The sequence below is a fragment of the Botryllus schlosseri genome, chromosome 3 (assembly GCF_051294905.1).
Source record: "Botryllus schlosseri isolate E-star chromosome 3, Bs_hap1, whole genome shotgun sequence".
Taxonomy (NCBI): Eukaryota; Metazoa; Chordata; class Ascidiacea; order Stolidobranchia; family Styelidae; genus Botryllus; species Botryllus schlosseri.
Window position 1 is genome coordinate 19,575,928 of NC_137238.1, and position 23,329 is coordinate 19,599,256.

At 40.3% G+C, this 23,329-nt stretch overlaps 5 protein-coding genes across 6 annotated transcripts in view; all 5 read right to left on the bottom strand.

Moving 5' to 3' along the window:
- The window catches only part of LOC145435974 (nucleoporin NUP188-like), a 36,512-nt gene extending 24,565 nt beyond the window's left edge, over positions 1-11,947 (bottom strand). For both annotated transcript variants that reach the window (XM_080313255.1, XM_080313254.1), the window contains exons 1-15: positions 11,840-11,947; positions 11,647-11,775; positions 10,755-10,839; positions 10,497-10,648; positions 10,368-10,434; positions 9,422-9,550; positions 8,515-8,641; positions 7,199-7,329; positions 6,187-6,330; positions 5,504-5,620; positions 4,451-4,597; positions 2,859-2,993; positions 1,977-2,106; positions 1,300-1,424; positions 50-240 (exon numbers count right to left, since the gene is read on the bottom strand). In XM_080313255.1, coding sequence (XP_080169381.1) covers positions 50-240; positions 1,300-1,424; positions 1,977-2,106; positions 2,859-2,993; positions 4,451-4,597; positions 5,504-5,620; positions 6,187-6,330; positions 7,199-7,329; positions 8,515-8,641; positions 9,422-9,550; positions 10,368-10,434; positions 10,497-10,648; positions 10,755-10,839; positions 11,647-11,775; positions 11,840-11,868 — 1,838 coding nt within the window. In that variant the 5' untranslated portion in view covers positions 11,869-11,947. The remainder of the gene's footprint in view (positions 1-49; positions 241-1,299; positions 1,425-1,976; positions 2,107-2,858; positions 2,994-4,450; positions 4,598-5,503; positions 5,621-6,186; positions 6,331-7,198; positions 7,330-8,514; positions 8,642-9,421; positions 9,551-10,367; positions 10,435-10,496; positions 10,649-10,754; positions 10,840-11,646; positions 11,776-11,839) is intronic.
- A 762-nt stretch (positions 11,948-12,709) lies between these two features.
- LOC145435982 (DNA-directed primase/polymerase protein-like) lies at positions 12,710-14,173 on the bottom strand. Its single transcript, XM_080313272.1, has one exon. The coding sequence runs from the start codon at positions 14,171-14,173 to the stop codon at positions 12,806-12,808; it is 1,368 nt and encodes a 455-aa protein (XP_080169398.1). The 3' UTR covers positions 12,710-12,805.
- Positions 14,174-14,238: 65 nt separating this feature from the next.
- On the bottom strand, positions 14,239-15,906 carry LOC145435988 (cytochrome c oxidase assembly protein COX18, mitochondrial-like). Its single transcript, XM_080313281.1, has one exon. The coding sequence runs from the start codon at positions 15,904-15,906 to the stop codon at positions 14,863-14,865; it is 1,044 nt and encodes a 347-aa protein (XP_080169407.1). The 3' UTR covers positions 14,239-14,862.
- Positions 15,907-15,914: 8 nt separating this feature from the next.
- Positions 15,915-18,604, bottom strand: LOC145435983 (actin-like protein 6B). The gene has a single exon (XM_080313273.1). It carries the CDS (start codon positions 18,562-18,564, stop codon positions 17,299-17,301), a length of 1,266 nt encoding a protein of 421 aa, XP_080169399.1. The 5' UTR covers positions 18,565-18,604; the 3' UTR covers positions 15,915-17,298.
- LOC145435987 (kelch domain-containing protein 2-like) lies at positions 18,599-21,428 on the bottom strand. Its single transcript, XM_080313280.1, has one exon. It carries the CDS (start codon positions 21,317-21,319, stop codon positions 20,237-20,239), a length of 1,083 nt encoding a protein of 360 aa, XP_080169406.1. The 5' UTR covers positions 21,320-21,428; the 3' UTR covers positions 18,599-20,236.
- Positions 21,429-23,329: the final 1,901 nt, after the last annotated feature.

Genomic DNA, 23,329 nt, shown 5'->3' on the forward strand with positions numbered 1-23,329 from the left:
ATCAGTCAACCCCTAAAGACGAGACACAAATCATTTCAAAACCGCGCACCTCTGTATGAGAGGGAACACCTTTTCGATGAACGGTTCCAAGCAATCCAACACTCTCTCTTTCTTTGCCTCGTCCTCGTACTTTGGCACGTGAACCAAAACCCTTTCCACGATCCCGTAAATCATGGCCGCCAGGTCGACGTATCCGAGCACTTCCAGGTCGGAACTCTGACCCCGGTAGCGAAGAACGTTCTGAAGACAGGAAACCGCGAGTAACGTATCAATAAAAACGTTCACAGGGTAAAACCCAAGGTTATTTTGTGAACAAAAACCGCTTATTTATCAAGGTTTGCATACTGAACATGAATGTCAACAAAACATTCATACCATCCCTAGTTACGGAACAAATTATATGTTCAAGTTAGTTCTTATTTCCTAATTTATTCCACTCGGAGCTTGAAGCATACGTGACCAGATGCATCTAATCAAATTTTGAGTACAGACAGCATATACCAACAGTTTATCCATGTATAGAGAGCCAAATTTGTGTCTGTTATACTGCTACTGAGCATCGTTAAGCGTCGTTCACGACTCTGTGTGCTTGTCATTACAGTAGTATCTACTTCACATGCACACCGGATAACCCAGACAACATATTTGTTCGGTCAAAATGCCCGTGAAACGAAGAAAATTGAAAATTGCACGTAAAAACCTGCCTCAAGTGCCAACGATGCATGCAGTAACAATCGACCATAAGCTCATATAAGGCCGTGCTAGCTTCATAGTGGCTTTTACTTCGATACAATCATGCCCATCATGTAGAACAGAAGCGTACAGAGAGTTGAGCAGAAAAAGTGAGAATGCCCACCAAGGAAGAAAATTGAGTATGGCTTTGTACTGTATTGGGTTTTAACCCTATATGTGCGTGTTACACAGTAATCTAGTATTTGTTGAATCGTTCGCTATCGAAATACTGCCTGAAAGTAGAATTCCTTCAAGTTCTATGTGATCAGTGCCAATTGCTGCAGTATAACGTAGCTGAAATTCATATATCACGCAACAGCACGCTGTTATTAATGAAACAATTGATTTTTCGTTTAATTCGGAGAAAGCCGTTGACCGTATTACACCACAATGACGAAATTCTTTGTATATTTTAAATTTTGTTGACTGATTGGTTAGGTTTAGTGACGTTCGCTCCTGATGATACTCGGTCGAAAAGCTTCGAGTGGAATATATTTGGCAATACTAACATATTACTTGTAGCGATATCGTAGTTATATACTTCTAGAAGCCATCCCTAATAAGCACCTCAATTTCCGAACGAAACGCCTTCCATCCGTCAGCCTCCGACTGCCACTGAACGATAGCCCCAATCTGCGAATCGATCAGTTGACCGACCGACCCTGCGCCGATCTTAATATGGTGGTATCCGCCTGGAAATTGCAGCGAAAAGACATGGATCAATACAGCGGTTCACAAGGTATATGTCGAAAAAATGTGGAAATTGAAGTGGAAGTGGCTTACAACCAGGGTTGTAATGACTAAGGCCCGATTTTTTAGTGACTCGACTTGACTTCAGTCATTTTCTAAAAATCAATATATGTATTGAATCAATTTGGACTCGAGTCATTGCCCATTAGCATATTATGAATGCTAAGCATTCGATATCACCAAACAGAGTTGTAAAATGTGGGTTTAACAAGACTTCAACTCGAAACTGAACCGTCAACACAATGGCTTTGACTCGAGTCAAAACACTATCACTCGGACTCGACTTTCAGCTCGCCGACTTGACTCGGTGGTGAATTGAAAATGACTCGACTTGACTCGAGTCAAAACTATAAAAGTGAAACTGACTTGGGACTTGGTTACAACCCTGCTTAAAACCGACGCCATTCCAGTAAACAGTTTCAATAGAGAATTGAAGAAAAGTAGTACTTCCACCTCTGACAACACACGTGATATTGACAGTTAGCTAAGCGAACCTGCTATGGAAACATTTTTGCCAGCCAGCAGTCTCCAGTAAAACCCGTCGTCGATGCTCTCCACGTCTTCCGTTCCCCTGGCGGTAAGGTATTCGGAAACGTACGGCAAACAGCCCACAAACGAAAACACCTGCAGGAGCGCAAAGCATGTTATCTTAGCATTGAGGAATTACAGGACAGTCAAGTTACAAATTGAATATCCGAGCAAGTTGAGTACAGTATTTGAGTAGTAACATTCCTTACGAAGCATGCTAAGATATACAATATTTGACTCAGATTCGAGGATTCGAACGGTTGTTCATAGCGCTACTCCAGTACTCCTTAGCCTGCGCCCTGGAGCGGGATTTCACAAAAATTTGGAAATCTGCAAAATTTGAACTTCAACAGACTCAACAACACCCATTTCGCTTTTTCGTTAAGACGATACTCTTGTGCTTATGCTTGACTAGAAGTAGTACGCATTGCCATCAATTCCTTCACCGTCATGTTTGAAATCTTCAAAATTTAACTACATCACGTTCTGAAATATGACATCAGCACGGCAGTAGGCTACTGACTACTGGATACTCCAATCAGTCCAACCCTGGGATACATCAAACTCATCGTAGACCAGGGAACAGTCCGAAAACTGTTTTTCACAATCACGCCAAAAGAATTCAAAGAATTTGTTTAGAAAAACATCGAGTGCTTACCACAGCACTCAGCAGACATGATGATTTTACTGCTGAATGTTTGTTGCTGCGATAAAGGAAAGCAAACATGTCACCTCAAATACCTTACGAATATCGAGATTCTGATCACAAATTAGTAGTCAGAAATTAATTTTACCACTTCGTTCGCAGAATATAATATAAAATGATTAGAAAGCTAATAAACGGTCACCTCGTATGACGACTTTGCGCCGCTCGATACAGAAACTAGAAATTTCATGAGCGGCGTTATGTGCAGTGGAAAATAGCCGGCGGCGGACAACAGCAGGAGATGAAGCCCGTTGCCTCGTTTTCTGTCTTCCCAGAACTGCGAAGGTACAACGAAAGAGGTTGTTGCGACTCGCGTGCAGTTACATATTGTCAGTAACAAAATACGTCATCGGAAGGGCAATTTTTTTACATGAAAAACAGAAGATTTTGACCTAAAATATTAAAATTTCGACATTTTTTAGCTTAAAAAACTTAATTTTCAATAACTTTTGACGGAACTTACACAGATTAGGTGTTTTCCCACATAATGTCAGAATTGTACTACTTATCTTCATTTCTGGTTCGAACTGTCTGTCTTTACATAGTACTTCGGCCACAAAAGACTTTTTTGACTCAAAAACTGACAAATTTTTTCATGAAAAACTCGATTTTATCGAAATACGGCCCTATGAAGAATTCCTGGGCCTATAAACTAGGCTGCAAGCCGTAAAATGTCGACTGATAAGTTCCCCGACAGTGAAAAATCTACGATACAAACGAAATGCAGGTTGTAAAAAAATGTTTACTTTGTTTACAATTTTGACATTTTTTGACCTAACGCTGTAATTTTGACCTAATTTTGACTTATTTTGACATGTCAAAAACTATTGCCCAGGTCATGAGTCGTTTTTTTGTTATTCGCGAAGATGCAATAATCAGTGGCACTAATTTGACAAATATACCCCATATAAACTTATTACTTATTACAATCAAACTCCATTCGAGTGAGAAGCCAATGCTTACAGTCCGACATGCGTGCATTGTAGATCAGGAAACATTAATTTTCGGTACTTTCACCATAAAATGTACTCCTATGGCACAATATCAAGACAACAGTACCAAAGACCAGTACTTTCCGAGCAATTACAGGAGTAATCAAATCATCGAATAAGCCGTTAAAAATCTCCGCCGAGACAGGTATCGGTCAAAATGTGAAATACAAGCTCTGTCATATTCCCAAGTAAACGCGGTACTTTTAAAGGGGCACTGCACTCTAAAAACGATGTGGTCTTAAATTGAAAAGCAAAACGAAAAAAAATTTGGCCGCAGCCGTTTTCTTCAGTACGCCACCGTAATGGAGCTGCAATGTATTGAAATTTCCACAAAAACTTCATATACCGGCAGTCACGCAGAGATCGAACTTTATGTAGTTGTCAGCCAATGTTATGAAGGAAATATGTCATACACGCCAAGACGCCAAGGTGGTTTAGATACCGCGTTCAACGGAAGGCGTTCAGTCAGGAGATTTATGTCAAAATCGGGCCTAGTGTATTCTATTTCTTTCATAACATTGGCTGACAACGATATAAAGTTCGTTTTCTATGTGACTGCTGATGCGTGAAGTTCTTGTGGAAATTTCAATACATTGCAGCTCCATTACGGTGGCGAACTGAAGAAAATCGCTGCGGCCTAAATTTTTTTTCGTTTTGCCCTTCAATTTGAGACCACATCATTTTTAGAGTGCAGTGCCCCTTTAAGCATTTTGATGTACAGGATTCACACGACATTCCTCACCGACTCAGCCACGGTTTCAGAGTTCTCCAAAACTTTAGTGACCGCTTCCACCAGCTCCCCGTGATCTCCGAGCGTTTCCTCATGAAACGAATGAGTCACGCAAGACAGCAGACGCCTCAATACTTCTCGTATCGTTTTGGCAGCGGACTGGAAAAGTAACAGTGTAGAGAAATCAAAGAGGACAAAATTTCAATACAAAATTAATAAGAAGAGAAACTCCTAAACGGCAAAAGCACTAACTCTTGACCAGTGGTGGTCAAAAAAATCAGCGCTGCCACTCCAGTAACGGTAACGCTGAAAACTTTTACACTATTACCAGTAAAAGTAGTTATTTTGAAGACGAGTAAAAACTACTTCAAGTGGAAGCAGAAATTGAAGGTCTATAAAGCAGGGTAGTAATGAATTGAGTCATAACTGGACTCGCGATTTTACGGTGACTCGACTTCACTCGAGTCATTTATTCAAATGCGTAAAATGACTCGACTCGTAAAAGTACAACCACCACTGATAGTTTTTGAATTGTACTTGGAGAAGCCTCAGCTTGAAAACTACTACTTCTACTAACAACTAGAGCCCGACCGATATTGGATTATTGGGCCGATACCGATAAAACCGATATCTAACACCTTCACCGATAATACCGATATATTCAGCCGATATTCAAATAAGGTGGAATCTACCCCCAAGGCGCATTTTCCAAACTTCAGAGCATTTATTTCAATAGCTTTACAGTCATTGTCATCCTTTAACATGAAATAAATGGAAAGGCTCCATCTACACACCTTGAAAGTGTAAGATACATGAAATATAGCAACATTCTTAGTCTAGCATCAAGAATTATAGTTTTCTGACTCGATACTATCACGTTATGACGTCACGAATATTGCAGATATTTCTTCACCTCCAATGGCCGATACCGATAATTATTTCAAAGTCTAATATCAACTTGATATTATCGGCTACCCGATAATCGGTCGGGCTCTACTCACAACAACAGTAGCCAATTCCAATAGATTACAAACAACAGCACATACACAATACAGCGATACTCACGCAATTGTTTTCAGGCGGGTACATGTCGATAATGCTGTTGATACGATGCCAAACTTTGTGCTCTATCACCCGTTCGCCCAGTTTCTGAGTGACGTCGCTGTCATCTTCTGACAGTACCTGCGAATACCAAAAATTTCAAAGTGAAAAACATGCACTCAATAACGAAACAGACTAGCGCCTTCATTATTTACAACTCCAAATTCAGTTCTAGATTTACAATTCAATTCAAAATCAAAATTCCAAATTTTTTTTATGTGGTGTCGAAAAATCCAAGTGCAAATCCGCTAATGGCTAAAATTAGCTCAAATCCAAGCCCGTATCCAGCTTTGAACTACTCGTGATTCCATAACCGATCCAATTCTGGCCAAAACCATACATTCCAGACACATTACAATTAATGTGCGTCTCTGAAATGGATTTGAGAATTTGGACACGTGCTTTCTTCGATTTTGAAAATTTATATAATTTTGGAATGAATTCAAGTAGTATACAAAGTAGGGACTTCAGACTTGAATCTTGACATGATATCAAGCTCTATTCTGCGTTTAGATTTAGACTAGCATGAAAAGTTCATAAATCATATCCACAACCCTATTTCAATACACTTAATCCGCCAATCTCTACTGGTAAAAACTTCTTCATTGAGATGTACTGTACACAAAATGTTTGGAAAGGCTTGATACCTGATACCGGATAGTGGTCCAAGCCAGTAGCAGAGGGGCCATGCACGGCACCGTCAACGCGCAAAACACTTTATCCAGCTCTTCAAATTCCCGTTTGTTCACGCTCATCTTATGTTCGCCCACACTGTCGGCTTCCGCAAGACGCTAAAACAAAGATCAGCTGGCTTATGCATTAAAAACTGATTAGAATTTTACCGGATTTGGTTCCAAGTAACAAAGAGATTTTCTAAAAGAGAGTAGCCTGCCACAACAGGATACTTAACTTGGCATGCCGTGCTTGCAGAGTCCTTCCACACAACGGTATTTGAAGTTAAAGGGGCACTGCGCTCTAAAAATGATGTGGTCTCAAATTGAAGGGCAAAACGAAAGAAAAATTTAGGCCGCAGCCCTTTTCTTCAGAACGCCGCTGTAATGTATTGAAATTTCCACAGATGCATCACGCTCCAGCAGTCACGCTGAGATCGAACTTTATGTAGTGGTCAGTCGATGCTATGAAGGAAATATGTCGTACACGCCAAGGTGGTTTAGATACCGGCATACCGCGACCAACGGAAGATGTTCGGTCAGGAGATTTATGTCAAAATCGGTGCATTCTATTTCCTTCATAACATCGGCTGACAACTATATAAAGTTCGATCTCTGCTTGACTGCTGGAGCGTGAAGCCCCTGTGAAATTTCAATACATTACAGCCCCATTACGGTGGCGTTCTGAAGAAAACGGGTGCGGCCAAAATCTGTCTTTCGTTTTGCCCTTCAATTTGAGACCACATCATTTTTAGAGTGCAGTGCCCCTTTAAGTAATTAATTGCGTAAAAGACACAGGGTGGTTTTTTCCTGATATTACAGATGAATTATGATATGATTTGGCGTATTTACTGCTGTTAGCCAAACTAGACATAACAAGTAGCTGTACAAAGTAAAAAAAGTTCAAAATTGAGGAAAATGGGGCAAAATTCCATATTCAACCTTGGCATTTCATATTTGGCTGGCATAAATAAGAAATAAACCACACCTGAAGATATTCCATATCGAAACCTTCAATGACGATTAGCTGCTGCAGAGCGTTCAACCGTGTCAGCGACTCGTTCAATACGCTAGCGTCGATCGCTTCCAGCAGAGGATGGCCCGCACCAAAGCCCTGCTCTGTAAAATGAACTTGAATTCAGATATTGGGCTATCTGCAGTAATACGTTCGACTCGAACAGGAGTTTGAACATCCGTGCAAGCCTGCTGAATCAGGCTATCTCCTAGCCCGTGACAGTGAGACATGCTGGTTTACTGTTCGAACAATCTTGAAGGAAATATTGTAGACTGGACTGTGTGCAGCAACATGTTCGAGCAAGAGCAGGAGTTTGAACCGCCCCGCAGCCCTATTGAATTGGGGTATCTTCAAGCCTTGTCGATTTACTGTTCAAACAATCACGAAAGGAATGTTGTAGACATGAAATCGATTTATATACTGACACTGTGTTGTTGGCAGCAACATATGCAGTAGGGCTCTTCAAAAATGACTTTTTTTCTCAAATCGCACTGGCTACTTGATGAAATTGTTAGGTTACCTAATTTAATCCTACACACCAAATTTGGTTCAATTCCAACCTGTAGCCGCATTGCTACAGGAGAAGAAAGTTTCTATTTATTATATAAAAATAAATAATAAAAAAATATGAAACTTTTCTGTTCACCCCATGACAGTGTTAGGTTGTCTATAGAAACGATGTTCACCAAATTTGGTTCAATTCCAACCAGTGGAAGCGGAGTTATTGCCGATAAAAAATTTGGATTATGAATAAAATAGTATTTACGGTGTCCGATTCTTTAATTATTTATTATAGTGGTGCCCGCCGTAAATACTATTTTATTCAAATCCAAATTTTTCGGTGGCAATAACTCCGCTTCTACTGGTTGGAATTGAACCAAATTTGGTGAGTAGGCTTAAATTAAGCAACCTAACAATATTATCAAGTAGCCAGTGCGATTTGAGAAAAAAAGTCATTTTTGAAGAGCCCTAATGTGCAGAGCTTGAACTTGACTATAAACAGCCCTGCAGGCTGCAGGCCTGTTGAATTGGGCTTAAAGTTTGCGACCCTCAAACAAATGACTTGCTCAAACTTCTAAACTGAGTAATTTTCGGAGCTCCCATCTTCTACTTGCACTTGAAGTAATGTAGTGTGGACAGGAGACAAGTGGACATGTCTTGAAAAACGCTACTTCTACTCATATTCAAGTAGAAATTGGCTTCACATACTTTTACTTCTACTCCAGTAGCAACGGTGACTACTTTCACCATTTATGGCAAGTGAGGTGCTGGCCGCGCTCGTTACATACCTTTGAAAGATTTGATATACTTCAACAGGACGTCCGGCTTCATTTCGAAATGCGAGTAATAGACGAAAAGAATCTCCAGCATTTCGCGCTGTTCTTTGATGGCTTGCATCGCGAAAGGTATCACCACCTGCCACAATTGAAGTTAACAAAATCATACGTCTGTCGGGAGCAATATTATTCCATGTTCAATCGATGCCTTTCGGCGAATTAAAATCTGTCACCTTCCGCTATATATCAGTGAAGAAAACGCTGACAAAACATCAGTTTTTGGCAAAAAAGAACAGCCAGCGGCTATCATCAAATCAAAAATTCTGTCATTCTGTCATCGTGGATTGAAACAAGTACCACAGTTTTACACCACTGCTGTTATATCTTGATTCTTAACGTTTTAGCTCAGTACACAAAACTTTTCGGCATTTTCACCCTTGTAAATCAATATAACCATATCAAAAACCCTCTCGCTCAGAACATTTGTAGGAGTCATTAGGTCATTGGACAGGATCATAAATATTCACTGGAGTTGGCCGATACCTATATTCCTACAGAAACAGATATCGGCCTGATATATAGATCAACCTGTAATGAAAAAAATGACTGTTACTTGAAGACTTATTATTGATTCAATATTGGTCTCGCCAATTTAAAATCATCGCCAGGGATGAGAGTGTTCACTAATGTCAAAGTTCAGGTTAGCAATTTGAGAATTGGAGTCGTAAAAATATCTGGCTAGTACTTAAAATCCTGCCGGTTTCACATATTTCAGCGAGAAATCCTACTAAAATCCTACTTCCAGAGCAACTTTATTGTTCTGATCCAGTTAGGCAAGGCAAAATCAAGATGAAATCCTAACTGGATCGTGAATTCGTGACCACCTCTGACAGTCACGAACCGACTAACATGCGTTTACCTGTTGTGCAAAGCTTTTCCCTCTGGTCTCCGCTTTGGGAATTTCAGACAAAAATTCCTTTTCGTACTGCTTGAAAACTTCGTCGGCGATGTTCGCTTTTATCGCGTTGACCACTTCGGCGTATTCCCGCTGTCACAAATATTAAACACGCATGACCCAGTTCTCCAAATTCGGCCGGAACCGATATAACGGTTTAAGGACAACTTGTGTAATCACAGGGCCGAATCTCGAGTGTGCCGCGTTGGAAATTAACGGGCGTGTGACAAAATGCCACTCGCAAATCCACCGATCGATTTCAATCCGCCGACTGGGTTAAGGATTCTTTCTAACATGGAAGAGACTTCCGTAGATGAGCATTATAAAGAAGCAGCCAATAAACATAACTAATAAAAGATGAACCTACTTGAATACTGTAGCTAATTAGAAAAGGAATGGCTTCCATCTCAGTTTTCGACTAATATAGACTAAGAGAAATTGGAGACATGTCGTCATAGACCGGTCACCAGCTGCACAGTCATAGAAGTAGTTCACCAGCCTTCCAAATCTATATAATTATGTTGATGTGCAACTACAACTACTTTTGAATAATATATTCATATTGAAATGAGCCCGAATATTTTCGGCTATACTCGTCAGGTGTAATCGTCAGCAACTAGTAGAGAATGGAAAAGAACATTGTATATCAACAATCGTATCTCAAAATATCACGTCACCAGCATGAAATTTCGAATACGAGAGCGTTCAATGTGTACTATTTATAAATGGTACAGAAACTATTTTTGTTGTTCGGGTTCATTACAATATGAATATACTATTCAATTGTATATTGAAGTTCTGCACCTTCAAGAAGCTCTACAACTACTTTTGTAGATTTTTATGGTGACACATCCCCTTCTAGTCGATAAGCGTTGGCTACTACTTTGCCCAAAAATAGAACTTCACCAACCTGATACTTGTGATCTTGGTCCTCAAAGTGACTCAGGACATGCTTCAAAACACGTAACAGATACAGTCTAAAATAAATCCCGAATAAGCCGAATACACGTCAAACCAAACCATCGACTCGATTGAGTACCTTTCGCTGAAATAAAATTCTGCGATGCGCCCCAAAAGCGAAAGATGGTTCCTCTCTTCGGACAGTGTCTTGTTGAACTTTTCTTTCGAGCCGCGAAACTCGAACGTCGCGAATTGACTCGCAGTATGGTAGGCTTGCACAGCGTCCAAATCCTAAAGAAACGGCCGTGAACATCATAGCTAAGGTGGTCAGTAATGAAGTTCGAGGTACTTCGACATGATTCAGATAGGCCAACAATACAGCTATACAGGTACATACTAGAAATTCGGAAATTTTCATGGAGAGATTCTTCCAATCTTCAGAGACGTCCTTATCGTTTTTTAACCGTGTCCTGGCTTCTTGTCTGAAAAACAACGCTCATCACAATCATTGTTGTCTTGAATCATGTAAGCTACCAACATATAATGGTGATAGGGGGTAATGTCAATAGGGGTCTTCAAAAATGACTTTTTTTCTCAAATCGTACTGGCTACTTCATAAAATTGTTACGTTACCTAATTCAAGCCTACACACCGAATTTGGTTCAATTCCAGCCAGTGGAAGCGGAGTTATTGCTGTCGAAAAATTTGGATTTGAATAAAATAGTATTTACAGTGACCGATTCTTTGTTTATTTATTATAGTTGTGCTCACCGTAAATACTATTTCATTCAAATCCAAATTGTTCGACAGCAATAACTCCGCTTCCACTGGTTGGAATTGAACCAAATTTGGCGAGCATCGTTTCTATAGACAGCCTAACACTTTCATGGGGTGAACAGAAAATTTTCCAAATTTTTCATTATTCATTTTTATATAATAAATAGAAACTTACTTCTCCTGTAGCAAAGCGGTTACTGGCTGGAATTGAACCAAATTTGGTGTGTAGGCTTAAATTAGATAAGCCAACAATTTTATCAAGTAGCCAGTGCGATTTGAGAAAAAAAGTCATCTTTGAGGACCACTAATGAGCAATGGGCATCAAAAGTAGCACCACTCCACCAGTACTGCAAGTTCTGGAAGATCCACCCGAAAAAACAGTGTTTGTAGATATTATAAAGTAATTACAATGAATACTGGAGTACAAAGCATCCAGTCAAACTGCACATTGCACATATACAGATTCAAAAGGTTCGTTCAGTCTCCGACTACAGAAGTTTGCTAAGACTTACGTGTTTGGCTTGAAGTACTTCAAACACTTCTCCAGCGAGCTGGTGTGCTTTTCCAGCTTACTACCCACAGAGTTCAAGTCTTTAATAGATGATTTTCCTACCACGATTCTCCATAATTCTTGAAAGCACCTGAAAAGGATTGCATACCGTACGTAATATATATTACAACGATAACATGTCTTAATATACTCACAAAGGTATTTGGTTCACGGCACTTGCCATGGCTATCTTGAAATCACTCACAGTTACAGCCTAAAACTATTTAAAGATAATCATAATGTTTTACCTGAAAATTGATAAATCGAATCATGACTTTGGTGACAAAATAAGGTATTATTCAATTACCTGAACAAACAGTACGATATGAAGGCTAAAATGCTTTGCCGACTTGGTACATGTCAACCTCCAAAAGAAGGAAATAGACACTTTTACAGCAAGCAATTACTAATCTAGCTTAACTCTTCTAGTGTCAATAAATTTTTTTGAAAGGGATGCAATTTAAAGGCATGAATAAGATAGACATAATATTTATGGTGAATTAAATAGTGGTTGAAATAGTAAAATTCAGTTGCTAACATTGTTTTGCATACAATGCCTATGCAATGAATCCATCAGGATTGTTCCTTCTATGGCTCCACAATGTGAAAAACTATATTTCATTGTCAGTGTCCAGCCACTTTAGTTCCCTGTACTAAACATAGGAGGTCATAGCAGTCAACCACGCAAATTTCTACTAAAAGTAGAATTAGCAATTTACGAAACACGTCAAAATTGCTTCCAGTTGAAGCAGGAAATAACAAGTATGAAAACTACTAAAGAGGTTTTGAAAATTAAATTTGGTCCGATCATATACTTTTGACAATCAGAGATACATTCGAAATTGCAAGATGTTTCTTCACGACTGAAACAAAATGATTGAAAAATTAGCAAACAGGTGCAATCCTCAAAAAATATATTCAGTTAGCATGATATAGGCACTATTTCGCACAGTTCCTATGAATATTTCACTCAAAAAAGCGATGCAAAATCATCATAAAACCACTTCTATGAAGTGTAAAAAGTGTGCAGTTTTGCTCAAAAGTAGGCTACTGTTCAGGTATTGTTCAAGTTGAAATGAAGGTGGGCTACCACTCGAGTACTTCATTACTGACCAACTCTGCTACATGTCCCTGTGTTGCTTCTCTAGATCTTCCACTTCGCTAACCAGGTCCAAATCATCAACAATTTCAAGTGATGAAGCCAAGACATCACTAGGTATCACAACAGGAGCTGAGCGGTATCCTGTGCAATCGGGGTCGTGGCATTTTTGGTAACAGTGTTTCTCCGTTAAATCACAGACGTAATAAATACCGTTACTCTTATGGTGTCGACCTATGTTACCGCAAAAGCGATTTCCTGTGATTTCAAATATTACGTGTCTGCTATCAGGAAAATAGATGTGCTTATTAACATGACCTTGTGTCTCATCTGTATTCACCAAAGTTGTAACAAAGTTCTGTAGCATGGGGAACTGTGACTCTGGACAAGTTTTCGTACCAGGGTATCCAGCAATCACCCTGCTACTAGACTTTTTTGGTGTCACCGCACTCTCAAATGTCACAACCTTCATATCATCATGATACTTCACATTCGTGATCAAAGATGCGTAGAATATCCGCTCGCAGATATCTATTGGAGCTGGATTCACAGCACTTTTAAGGTTGGGAACGTGATGTACGCAGCACGCAGATCTAATGTCGTGGTGCGAGAAATCAAATTTGCAACACTTGTGCTTCATCAAAATCGCGCTTTTTCCTTTCTTCGACGAGAGATACAAGCGAAAATTTCGATTTCTCGTGTAAACACCGGTATCCACGAACGACGTTGATCTGTCGGAGGTGCGTACAGAAAACGCGTCCCCAGAATCGCAACAAATTTTCTTAACGAAAGCGCCGACGTCCTGATTACACCGAAACACGATGTTTGGAATGTGCACGATTAAATGCCGACTAAATTTACTGACGCTGGTTGAATCTAGATCCAAAACATGCTTTCTGGAAATTTTAACGTCAAAACTAGCCTCCACTTTTTCGAAAACGTAATCCTGAAACTTCGCAATCAGTTCTTCCCCGTTCAAGTCTGGATTTTCGACTTTCGAGAACTCCAAATCGAAATACAGATGGCAGCGCGCGTTCTCTTCGATAATTTCATAATAATGACGATTATCAGGTCGCATTTGCTTGTAATAGAAGCAGAATTCTTCGTAGGAAGCGACGATGAATTGTCTTCGTCCCGGTGGGGCATTTGGGTCTGGATCTTCGACCGAGAACACTTTTAATTCGCCGTTAGGATCCTCATGTGCCCGATCCAATGCTTCCTGTTGTCGAAAAAACATGTCCCACGCTGGACCGAGACAAAGCGATGATAAGTTGGGAGAGTACCGATTGATGAGCGGATTTCTTCTGTAACAGTTCTCTCTTTTTTCTACTCGTCCTCTTAGTGGAGTAAAGTGTTGTTTTCGATAAAAATCCCCTTTTCTCAGTGACATAGCTATCGGAAGTCCTGTGTACAGAATTGGAGCAAATGGTAGCAACGCATTATCAATGGGGCTGTAAAATCAAGTACCTCAGTGATTCGATTAAATATTGAGTATTCGGGTTAAGTCACTAAGTATAACGTCACAACAGCAGGCTTCTGGAAAATGGATGATGCAGAAATTTCAAATATTTTTGCGACTAGAAAGAAATTTTGCCACATCACATTATAGATAATTTGGTATCGGTACCGTACATTTTCCATTTCCACCACACCATTTCGTGATGTCCAATAATTTCCAATTTCCAAAGATATCGGAGGTAATCAACTAAAAACAGTTAATGACACGGCGTCCAATGCATTTTTCAGACTACACCACTTGAAATCGAAGTCCAGTATTCCACTTGACCCACTTTTGTTAAATACAGTAAGTTACCATAACCACACATGCATCGATAGGTCGTCAATGACACATCGGCAAACTAAAAAATTGAAGATCCAGCAACGGAGGGCAATTCCTAACAAATAATTTATTTATTCACGGTAGGTAGGCAGTAGGCAACTATTATTTATTTATTATAGTAATCTAACACTTTCCAACTTGCCATGCTAACGGACAACAATATCGAAATCATAAATCAACAAGTGCAATCGCTTGAGACATAAATATATAAATGTCGTAAAACTAATAGAAAATGCGGTCTACTTTTTGAACCGAAATCGCGATAATATATCCTTATACGGAGTCTTGGAATGATTCGATGGAACAGGTATGCGCAAAAACTTTTTAACCCTGGCCGACCGCACCATAAGAGCTTGACAAAGGCCGAATGTACTCGACGAAACCCAATACAAAACAACGCCTGACGGCATACAAAATCCTATCGGGATCATAGAAACAGACACAACCCTCAATATATTGACTAAAACTTTAATACCAGGAGTAAGTGGTGCTTTACCATCGCCACGGTGAACTTCGATAATCGCGAGATTCGTAATCCCAGCCAAAACCGGTAGGATCATAGTTGCGTCTGGACTGCACAGATTAGCAAACCACAGCATACCGCCGGCGCTTAGAGCTTGATAAATCACAAGCGATGCTTGCGGTATCTGCCCTATAACCGGTAAAGTCAAAGTCAAATCACGGAGCGCCGTGCTCAGAGTGAACCATAATGGTAGCTGCACCCAAGGCACGATAAAAGTCAGGTACATATTCGGGATTTTGTGCTGTTTCAATATCGCCTTTTCGTGCTTCAAATAGCTTCTGGTGACAAAGACATCTCGCGTTCTCGCGTCCCAATTTTTCTGTTTTGCGGCTTCATCGCCTTCTATGGTCAGTTTTTCCGCAACTTTCCTCAACAGAGGATCGATCATTTGCCGTTTCCCTGACTTTTGCAACTGCCACACAAACAACGGCAGAGTTATCGCTCCTCTCAAAGCGATCGTACACAGCACGATCGTACTCCACCATGGCAACCCGGTGAAATCCTGCGTGTGAATCAACAAGCTTTCCATCCCTTGCACCAAGCTGCTGTCGGCATAAGAAGTAAGCAAATTCTCAAAATACGATGGCTGATAATATTTCCCGTAATCGGCCGCTTTCATAATATCCGACGACGCATACAAAACATCGGTTCCATGATATGATCTCGTGGTACACCCAGACGCTCTTGGATGTAAGTATATCACACGGCGACAGGCGTGACTTGATGCCACCAATCTAAGCCTACTTGTAAGTACAGACATTATAAGGCCTTAGTAAAAAGAACGAGATGATCAAAAATAAGATCACATGATAATTGCATCGATAACAACGTTAGTATCGGGCTCCCCAAAATGGTGCAATCCTAGATACTGCAATTACCCATGTATTAGAAGCATTCGCTTTTGCTAATTTCACTTTGTAAAGAAGATATGTTTATTGAAGGCAAGTAAGATTTTTTCTCTTCTTCACGATAACAGAGGGAGAAAAAGGGAGTCTACGACGTTAAATTTTACTAATTTCCTAATGGGATACCATACAGGTAACCTGAAATGAAACATTCAATCCACTACACGCAAGGATCTTGCAATATCCATTGTGAAAACTTACAAAATTTTGGACATTCCAAATCACACGATTCAACCCAAAGGAGACGTGAAACGTAAGTTCAGAATCGTCAAGTTTTTGTCACAATAGAAATCGTAAGAAACTTTGCATGTAGTACATTATCTGCTTCATCTTTGACTAAGTAGTGTAGTACTACAATAACTGTCCGAACAAAAATAACAGACAAATAACCTAACTTATAGGCGGGACAGATTTTCAAGATATAAAAAGTTTACACAAATCAACTGGGCTTCCATCCAAGTGATCCAACCACACATTCCTCCAAGGCAATTGACAATCCCTCGAATAGACAAATTTTTCTGAGTGAGGCAGTACATGAAGATACGAAATCCAGAAAGAAGTAGGCATAGGCGAAAATGTCTCCAAATCTGGGTTGATAATGCGAGTAATGAGCACAATATAAAGGCGGCGAGGACAAGAAGCCTATAAAATATCATCAGTGCCAAATCCATGCACATCACCGTGGCAGCAATCGGTATTTAGCCTATCATTGGTAACAGTAAAGAGCACCAGTCAATGACAGTCTACATTCATTGACATGTATGTAGCCTATCTTGTGTGTCCTACAACCAAAGTCAAAGACGCAACTTCACGTCATGCAGTAGAGGAAAGAAGGCCTGCGACTACACATCCTCTAAAATCTCATAAACCGGTCAGTGCAGCGAAACAGATCATTTCGGCGAGGAGTCAAAATATGATCGGATTTTGTTACACATATAAATTCATCGCAAATTGGCTATTGTCTTTAAGGCAGTCGAACACATATCTACCTAAGTTCACAAGAAGTGAGGTATTTCATAAAAAACGTGAGTCTAACAGATATTTACCTATCTCCGAGACCTTTGCAATGTCCGAAATTGTATGTCAAGTATTTCTGCTTCATAGCTCCCGTTTATTTTACTCTCAAATATCCACAAAATGTGGTAAATCAGTGGCGCTGAAACATGACATTACATAAATGTAGCAGAGTCCCACTGAAATTAGCATTTCAGCTTATCGCTCCGGCATATCAGTCAGGCACAAGCGCATCACGGACACTTCCGTTCGACGCAAGATTTGCCGGCCTCCTCATACTCCTGTTTTGAGATCCACATCTGCTGAAAAGTACCCAACGACGCCAGTATCGAACCGCCTATCCAAGGCGAAAATTTCCTTTCAATCGAACTGGTCGGCGCTATGATTTTCAACCTCGAACTCGGCGGCGTCTTGTTCGACAAATCAGACGTCAGCCGGTCGGTAAATCCCTGCACGAGAGTGTTCCCCCCGGTCACAATCACACTGCTGTACAATCCCAACCGAATGTCCACATCACAGAGTCCGACGGATGACGAAACGATATGGGGAACGCCGAGCATTGAGTTGCCTTGTATGAGAGATGGATCGAACAAGGCTTCGGCAGCGCGCATTCTTTCATGCCCGAAATCTTGATGATATCCGTTCGGAAAACCATAGTGTAGCTGAGGCATAGATGCCGCGTTCTGCTCGCTGTAAGGCACATCGGCGATTTGCAGCACAGATGCCGCGAAATCTTCCAGAGTGTGATTCATAATGTACTTATTCCACGATTCCGTAGTTTCCGGTAAATCCTTCTTTCGCTCCCAAACGGCAGGCGAATTCTCCTTCACCGCTTCTTTAGAAGCGATCATATACGCGGGCACAACGTCGATGTTCAAATTCTTCATCATTTCGCGACACTGCATCAATATAAAGTCGCCTCCCAGCGGCGATTTCACTATGCCTTGTTTTAGCACGTACCCATCGTGCACAGGAACTGCTGTAGTATGAATAGCTCCGCTGTCTAATATAACTCCAGTAGACCGGCCGTTTGCAAACGCAGACAGCACAGGCGATTTGCATAAGAAATAGGCAGGTGCGTTATACTTTTCGAAGACTAATTCTGTCAGCTTCTCTCGTTTATTACGCACATTCCAAGCAGGTTCGGAGAAAAGTACAGGGTGGACATTCGATTCGCTCTGTATCCCTCTTTTATAGACGTAGTCCAACATCGATTCGAACAGCTCCCAATTTTCGATCATGCCGTCCGCTAAAGGAGTCACAACCTCCGTGTCTTTTCTCGGGGTCAGCAAAGCGCTCGACCCGAAATGCAGCTTTTTTTCTTGCTTTGCATTTTCTTCGCCTTCGACCTCCATGGCTTCGACCGCTTGTGATCCGAAGTGGGTCGGAAACACGCATTTTGGGCAATCTTCGCCGGCATAGCCAGCTCGTACCGAGTGCGAGCCGACATCAATCATCAAGGCGCCTACTTCATCGCCACCGTAAATACCTCCACTCATTCTGTATACTATTAGACTAGACCGTTACCAATGCTTGATAAATATAAGAATTCATAGTAAGATCAATTGTTTAACATCTTATATCCAAATTACAATAGATAATATATTCGGTGCGATATATGATGTCATAACAGCTGCATAGACAATGTCAAAGCATATACTAACAGTACGCAAGTCTAAAAAAGTTTTTAAAAAAACAACTAATCAACAATGATAATTTAACGCAGATCTCATACGCTATACAGTCAGCGAAGGGTGCCAGGTAAGGCAGTTCGATTAAATAGATTAAGATGATCCTCAAAAGAAATTCTGTGAACTTGATCACTATAGTTCTGGCTTCTGAAACTTCACTGAACTTGCAAAAAAGTATTCAAACTTTGCACTGACGAACTACAGGTTGCTGAACACTGGTCTAAATTATTACAACGATAATAAAGAGAGTTGTAGAAATTTGTTGAAACGCCATCATTGTGAAATCGTGGGAAATAGATGCAGAACCGGAGACTAGGCACAGAGACTGGCCTAAACCAAAACAATATCACTGCAATAGGTAATAATTACAATTTAAACAAAGAGTATGTATTTGTATTTCAAAAACAAACCAAACGTTGATATGATAACGTACACGTGCCAGACACATTTACCAAAATTTATAAGCTGGTCGTGCTCATTGTCAAAATTAGGGAAGAAAGTCGGTTGTACCGATTCTTAGAACTGGATGTAAATTTGAGTCTGTGAGCGGCATTCTGTTCATAAATTTGCTTATTGTACTTTTAGTTTACCTCCAGCAAGACACAGCAGTATCATAACCAAGTTTGTTACCTTCAAATATGCTTCTAGGACGTATAGTATAACTCTCGATAAGGGGAACACGAAAAGTCTTCGAGTTAATAAATTCTTTACTGCAATGAATGTAGTTGCGAAAGCGATACTCACGTATAGACATTATAAATATAGATACTCCTACACATTCAAAGAACGAATCTAACACACTAGCGAATCGTTTTACCAGGTACAGCACTAAAAGTAATGAACTTGCCCGCGTTGTTAATCTAAAATCACACTTGTGGTTCGAATTAAGTAATTCACTTTATGTGATTGTTTAGTAATTGAAACCTTTTAAAATGCATGGGCCTCGAGGTCGGGCTATCCCGCCATCAATAGAATATAAAAAATACTAAGGTAAGAATATAAGTTATCATTATCGTGTGGAAATATATTTAGAAAAAGTTTAGTCAAGTACCAACAGTAATTTGAGTTTTTGTGCGCATTTTATCAATATTTTTACATTTCTTGAGGCTTATGTGGTGTTACGGTGTTGAGGGCCGTAGTTTACCAGACCTTGGATTAGAATAATCCTAATCAGCATTTTAATAGTAGGCCCGCACAAATATCTGACTCTGGAGAGAGAAGACAAAGAATACGTAAGCCTACGTAAGCAGTACCAGATTTTGCCAAGTTTACCACAATAAACCAACATGATTTCTCATGTCAATAAAGCGCAGAAATATACATAAATCCATTTAAGAGGATGCTTTTAAATCTCAACTACCATTAACAATTACATTGGTTTTAATGTAATGCCGGCAAACAGAGTAATATCGCACCCATTGATTCCGACCCTGAAATTATGAAACTATGTGATACTTGAAGGAGCAATCATTAAATAAAATCAGTTCTCTGTTTCCTCCAATTTACGTCTTATGTCGTTCTGTATCTCATTTGGCATGTCGTTCCAAGTTCCGCACGACTCTCTATGGTGGCCTATTGCTTCAAGAGCAATTTGCTTTAAAGGCAGCGGAGCCAATCGAAAGTATTTGACACGATCATATATAACAGGGAAGTAACCACAACCGCCTAATATTAAAACTTCTCCGTCGTATAGCCCACGACACGCAGTGTGCCACATTCGGCCAGTCGCATTTCTCTCGTACAAGATTTCATGACATTGCTGCAAACAAGTATTAATGACCCACGCATCGCCCAAAACTTGACTATCGGTATTATATCCGCCATATACAAAAATATTTGCGCTATCTAGCACAGTAAGACTGTGGAAAGACCTTCCTTCCGGCAAGTCTCCTAACAAGTTTATGTGGCACCAAGTGCTAGTAGATAAAGATAAAGTATACAAATCGTTCATGCGTCGATTTTTATGCCGCCCGCCAAACAGAACCCCTTCCGTGCTGCTAATTTTAACACATTGATGAGCAGCACGGGGTAGTGGAGTCAGCGTTACTGAATGGGGTAAAGGTCTCCATGTCTTCGAGATTGTATCGAAAGAAAGAAGATCATTGTTCCAACCACATAATCCAGGACCGATTTCTTCATAATTCGGCACAAATTCGCCTTCTCTGACATTTTCGCTTGTTGGTGAGCTCCCATAACCGCCGAAATAGATTACTTCCTGGTCATAAACCCAAGCTCCAAATTTGTCTCTCGGCGAAGGTATATTGGAAGATGGAATGATCTTACTCCAGACATACACACTCAAGTCCAACGAATACATAGAATTAACGCGAACATCCTCAACAAAACCGCCAAATATAAGTAAATTACCGTCCACTAGTGAGCAACATGATCCGGAAAGCCTCGGTGGGATTTCACCTGTGGTGTGTAAATACGTCCACACTCTCTTGGTGAGATCATGAACACACACTTTGTCGCTATCAAAACCGCGTCCACCCCACAGCAATATTTTGTCGTAAACTCTTACAGTGCTGTGCCCGCATCGGCCTAACTGTTCGGATGCCATTCCAAGCCTTGCAGGGCGAATAAAAGGCCTCGCAAAAACGTTTTGGTAATCGGGCTGGAAAAGTCAGCACGTACCCACGGCGAAAGCTGTCTCGAAATGATCGAAATGCGCGAAAACGATAGCACTCAACCATGACGAACCAAACTTCAATTATTTATCCTGGTCATCGGGCTGGTCAAAATCGAGTACCTGAGTCAAGTGGACCATAGTATCAGTCATCGTGGCCAACAGTATGAATCACGTGGAAAGTTCAAATATACCTTTTATTTGACCGTAAAGAATAGTTCTATAATCTCTATCGCGATTATTTGATTTTTTTTACCGTACTTATTTCATTGCACTTTGTAGCATAATGCTCCTGCATTGGGTTGATCACGACTTCACATATTTTATTTACACCAATGTACGTAGCTCTGCACTACATGTCTCGAATACTGCGAAGCGACCAGTAGATGTTTACAGCCTTCCATAGTGAAAATAGTATAGCATCGAATCTATATAATTAAGGAGGGGGCAGTTTCAATAGGCGTACTCGAAAAAATAATCTCTCGCTTCTCTACTTGAATCATTGCAGTACTCGAATCATTCTCCCCCGCCCTACAGCGATCGCGAGGATTGCTTCCTTGCCGGGCACCAAAAAGTAGTAGGGTTGATAGGGTTACCATACGTCTTCCTTTAGGAGGATTTGTCCTCCTTTTTCAGGTTTTTTGAAAATGTCTTCCGATGACGGCCAAATGTCCTCCTTTTTGGCAATTCGCCCACCTTTACAGCTTTTAGAGCTAAGATGATGGACGGAATCGAGTGAAAATGGGCATGAATGACGCTAAACAGGAAATTCGTGGTTCGAACGTTAGCGACGACGACTCTTTTTTAGTCAATCAATGTAAAATGTGAAAGAGAAACTGTTATTTCGAGAGTTGGGCCGGAGAGGCTAGTCCTGTTTTTTTTCAGTCAACCAACCACAATGTCGTGGTAAATTTACCATTTTTCCGGATTTTACTCCAGAATTGTAAGTCTGAAAATTTTGTAAAAAGTGTCCTCCTTTCCCGATTCCAAAATATGGTAACCCTAATTAGGCCTATGGAAAGCAGGGCTGTGGAGTCGGTAAATTTTACCACCGACTCCGGCTCCGACTCCGACTCCACACATTTTCAATATACCGACTCCGACTCCGACTCCGACTCCTGAGTCTTTAAACGTACCGACTCCGACTCCGACTCCGACTCCTGGGTCTTTGAACGTATCGACTCCCGACTCCGACTCCGACTCCAGCATTATTATCAATTTACCTCGAAGATTATATGCCACATTGTCGGTTGAATGACTATCATACAACCATTAAACATATGCAAATATATGATTAACTGCGGCATGCTGAATTGTTTCATTGTGGCACAGCTCGAATTATCCACTATGCAATTAACATGAAATAAAGATTTGCTAAATATCCTTCCTTATTCAAATTTTTGTAACATGGACTCTCTAATATCCTGAAATGTATGAATCATTCAAATATGGCAGATATCCAATCCTGTATAATAAAAATGTCGATAAAAAATCCAAGTGTAGCTCTTGCGTATGACTCAGCAACTAATAAAGAAATTGAACTTACTAATTTTGTCATTACACACTATCCTGATTACAAGCACAAACACTCTTACTACTAGTAATAGACATTGGTCATAAATGGAATTTAGTTAAGTAGTCAAAGACCATAGCCTATGTCTAGTCTACATGTACTTAATCAAGTATTCAAGGATTGGGACTTGCAGTCTTTCTTAATCATTTGTTCGACCCAAACAGCTAAGCTATACACTACAAATATTTTTAATTTTGTCAAATGGGAAGCATCGTTTGGTCATATTTACATGTTTTTACAATTTTACAAAACCAGCCGATGCATTTTCTCTGTCACAGTATCATGGTATAATTCCAAAAATTGCATCAATTTTGACTGCATCGCGAAAACGCATCTTGCGATTTTCGTCCCCTTTGCAACTGAGTTGTAAT

Coding starts and splice junctions, on each gene's coding strand:
- LOC145435988 (XM_080313281.1), bottom strand. CDS start 15,906: ATGTCTGTACTTACAAGTAGGCTTAGATTGGTGGCATCAAGTCACGCC.
- LOC145435982 (XM_080313272.1), bottom strand. CDS start 14,173: ATGTCACTGAGAAAAGGGGATTTTTATCGAAAACAACACTTTACTCCA.
- LOC145435987 (XM_080313280.1), bottom strand. CDS start 21,319: ATGGCATCCGAACAGTTAGGCCGATGCGGGCACAGCACTGTAAGAGTT.
- LOC145435983 (XM_080313273.1), bottom strand. CDS start 18,564: ATGAGTGGAGGTATTTACGGTGGCGATGAAGTAGGCGCCTTGATGATT.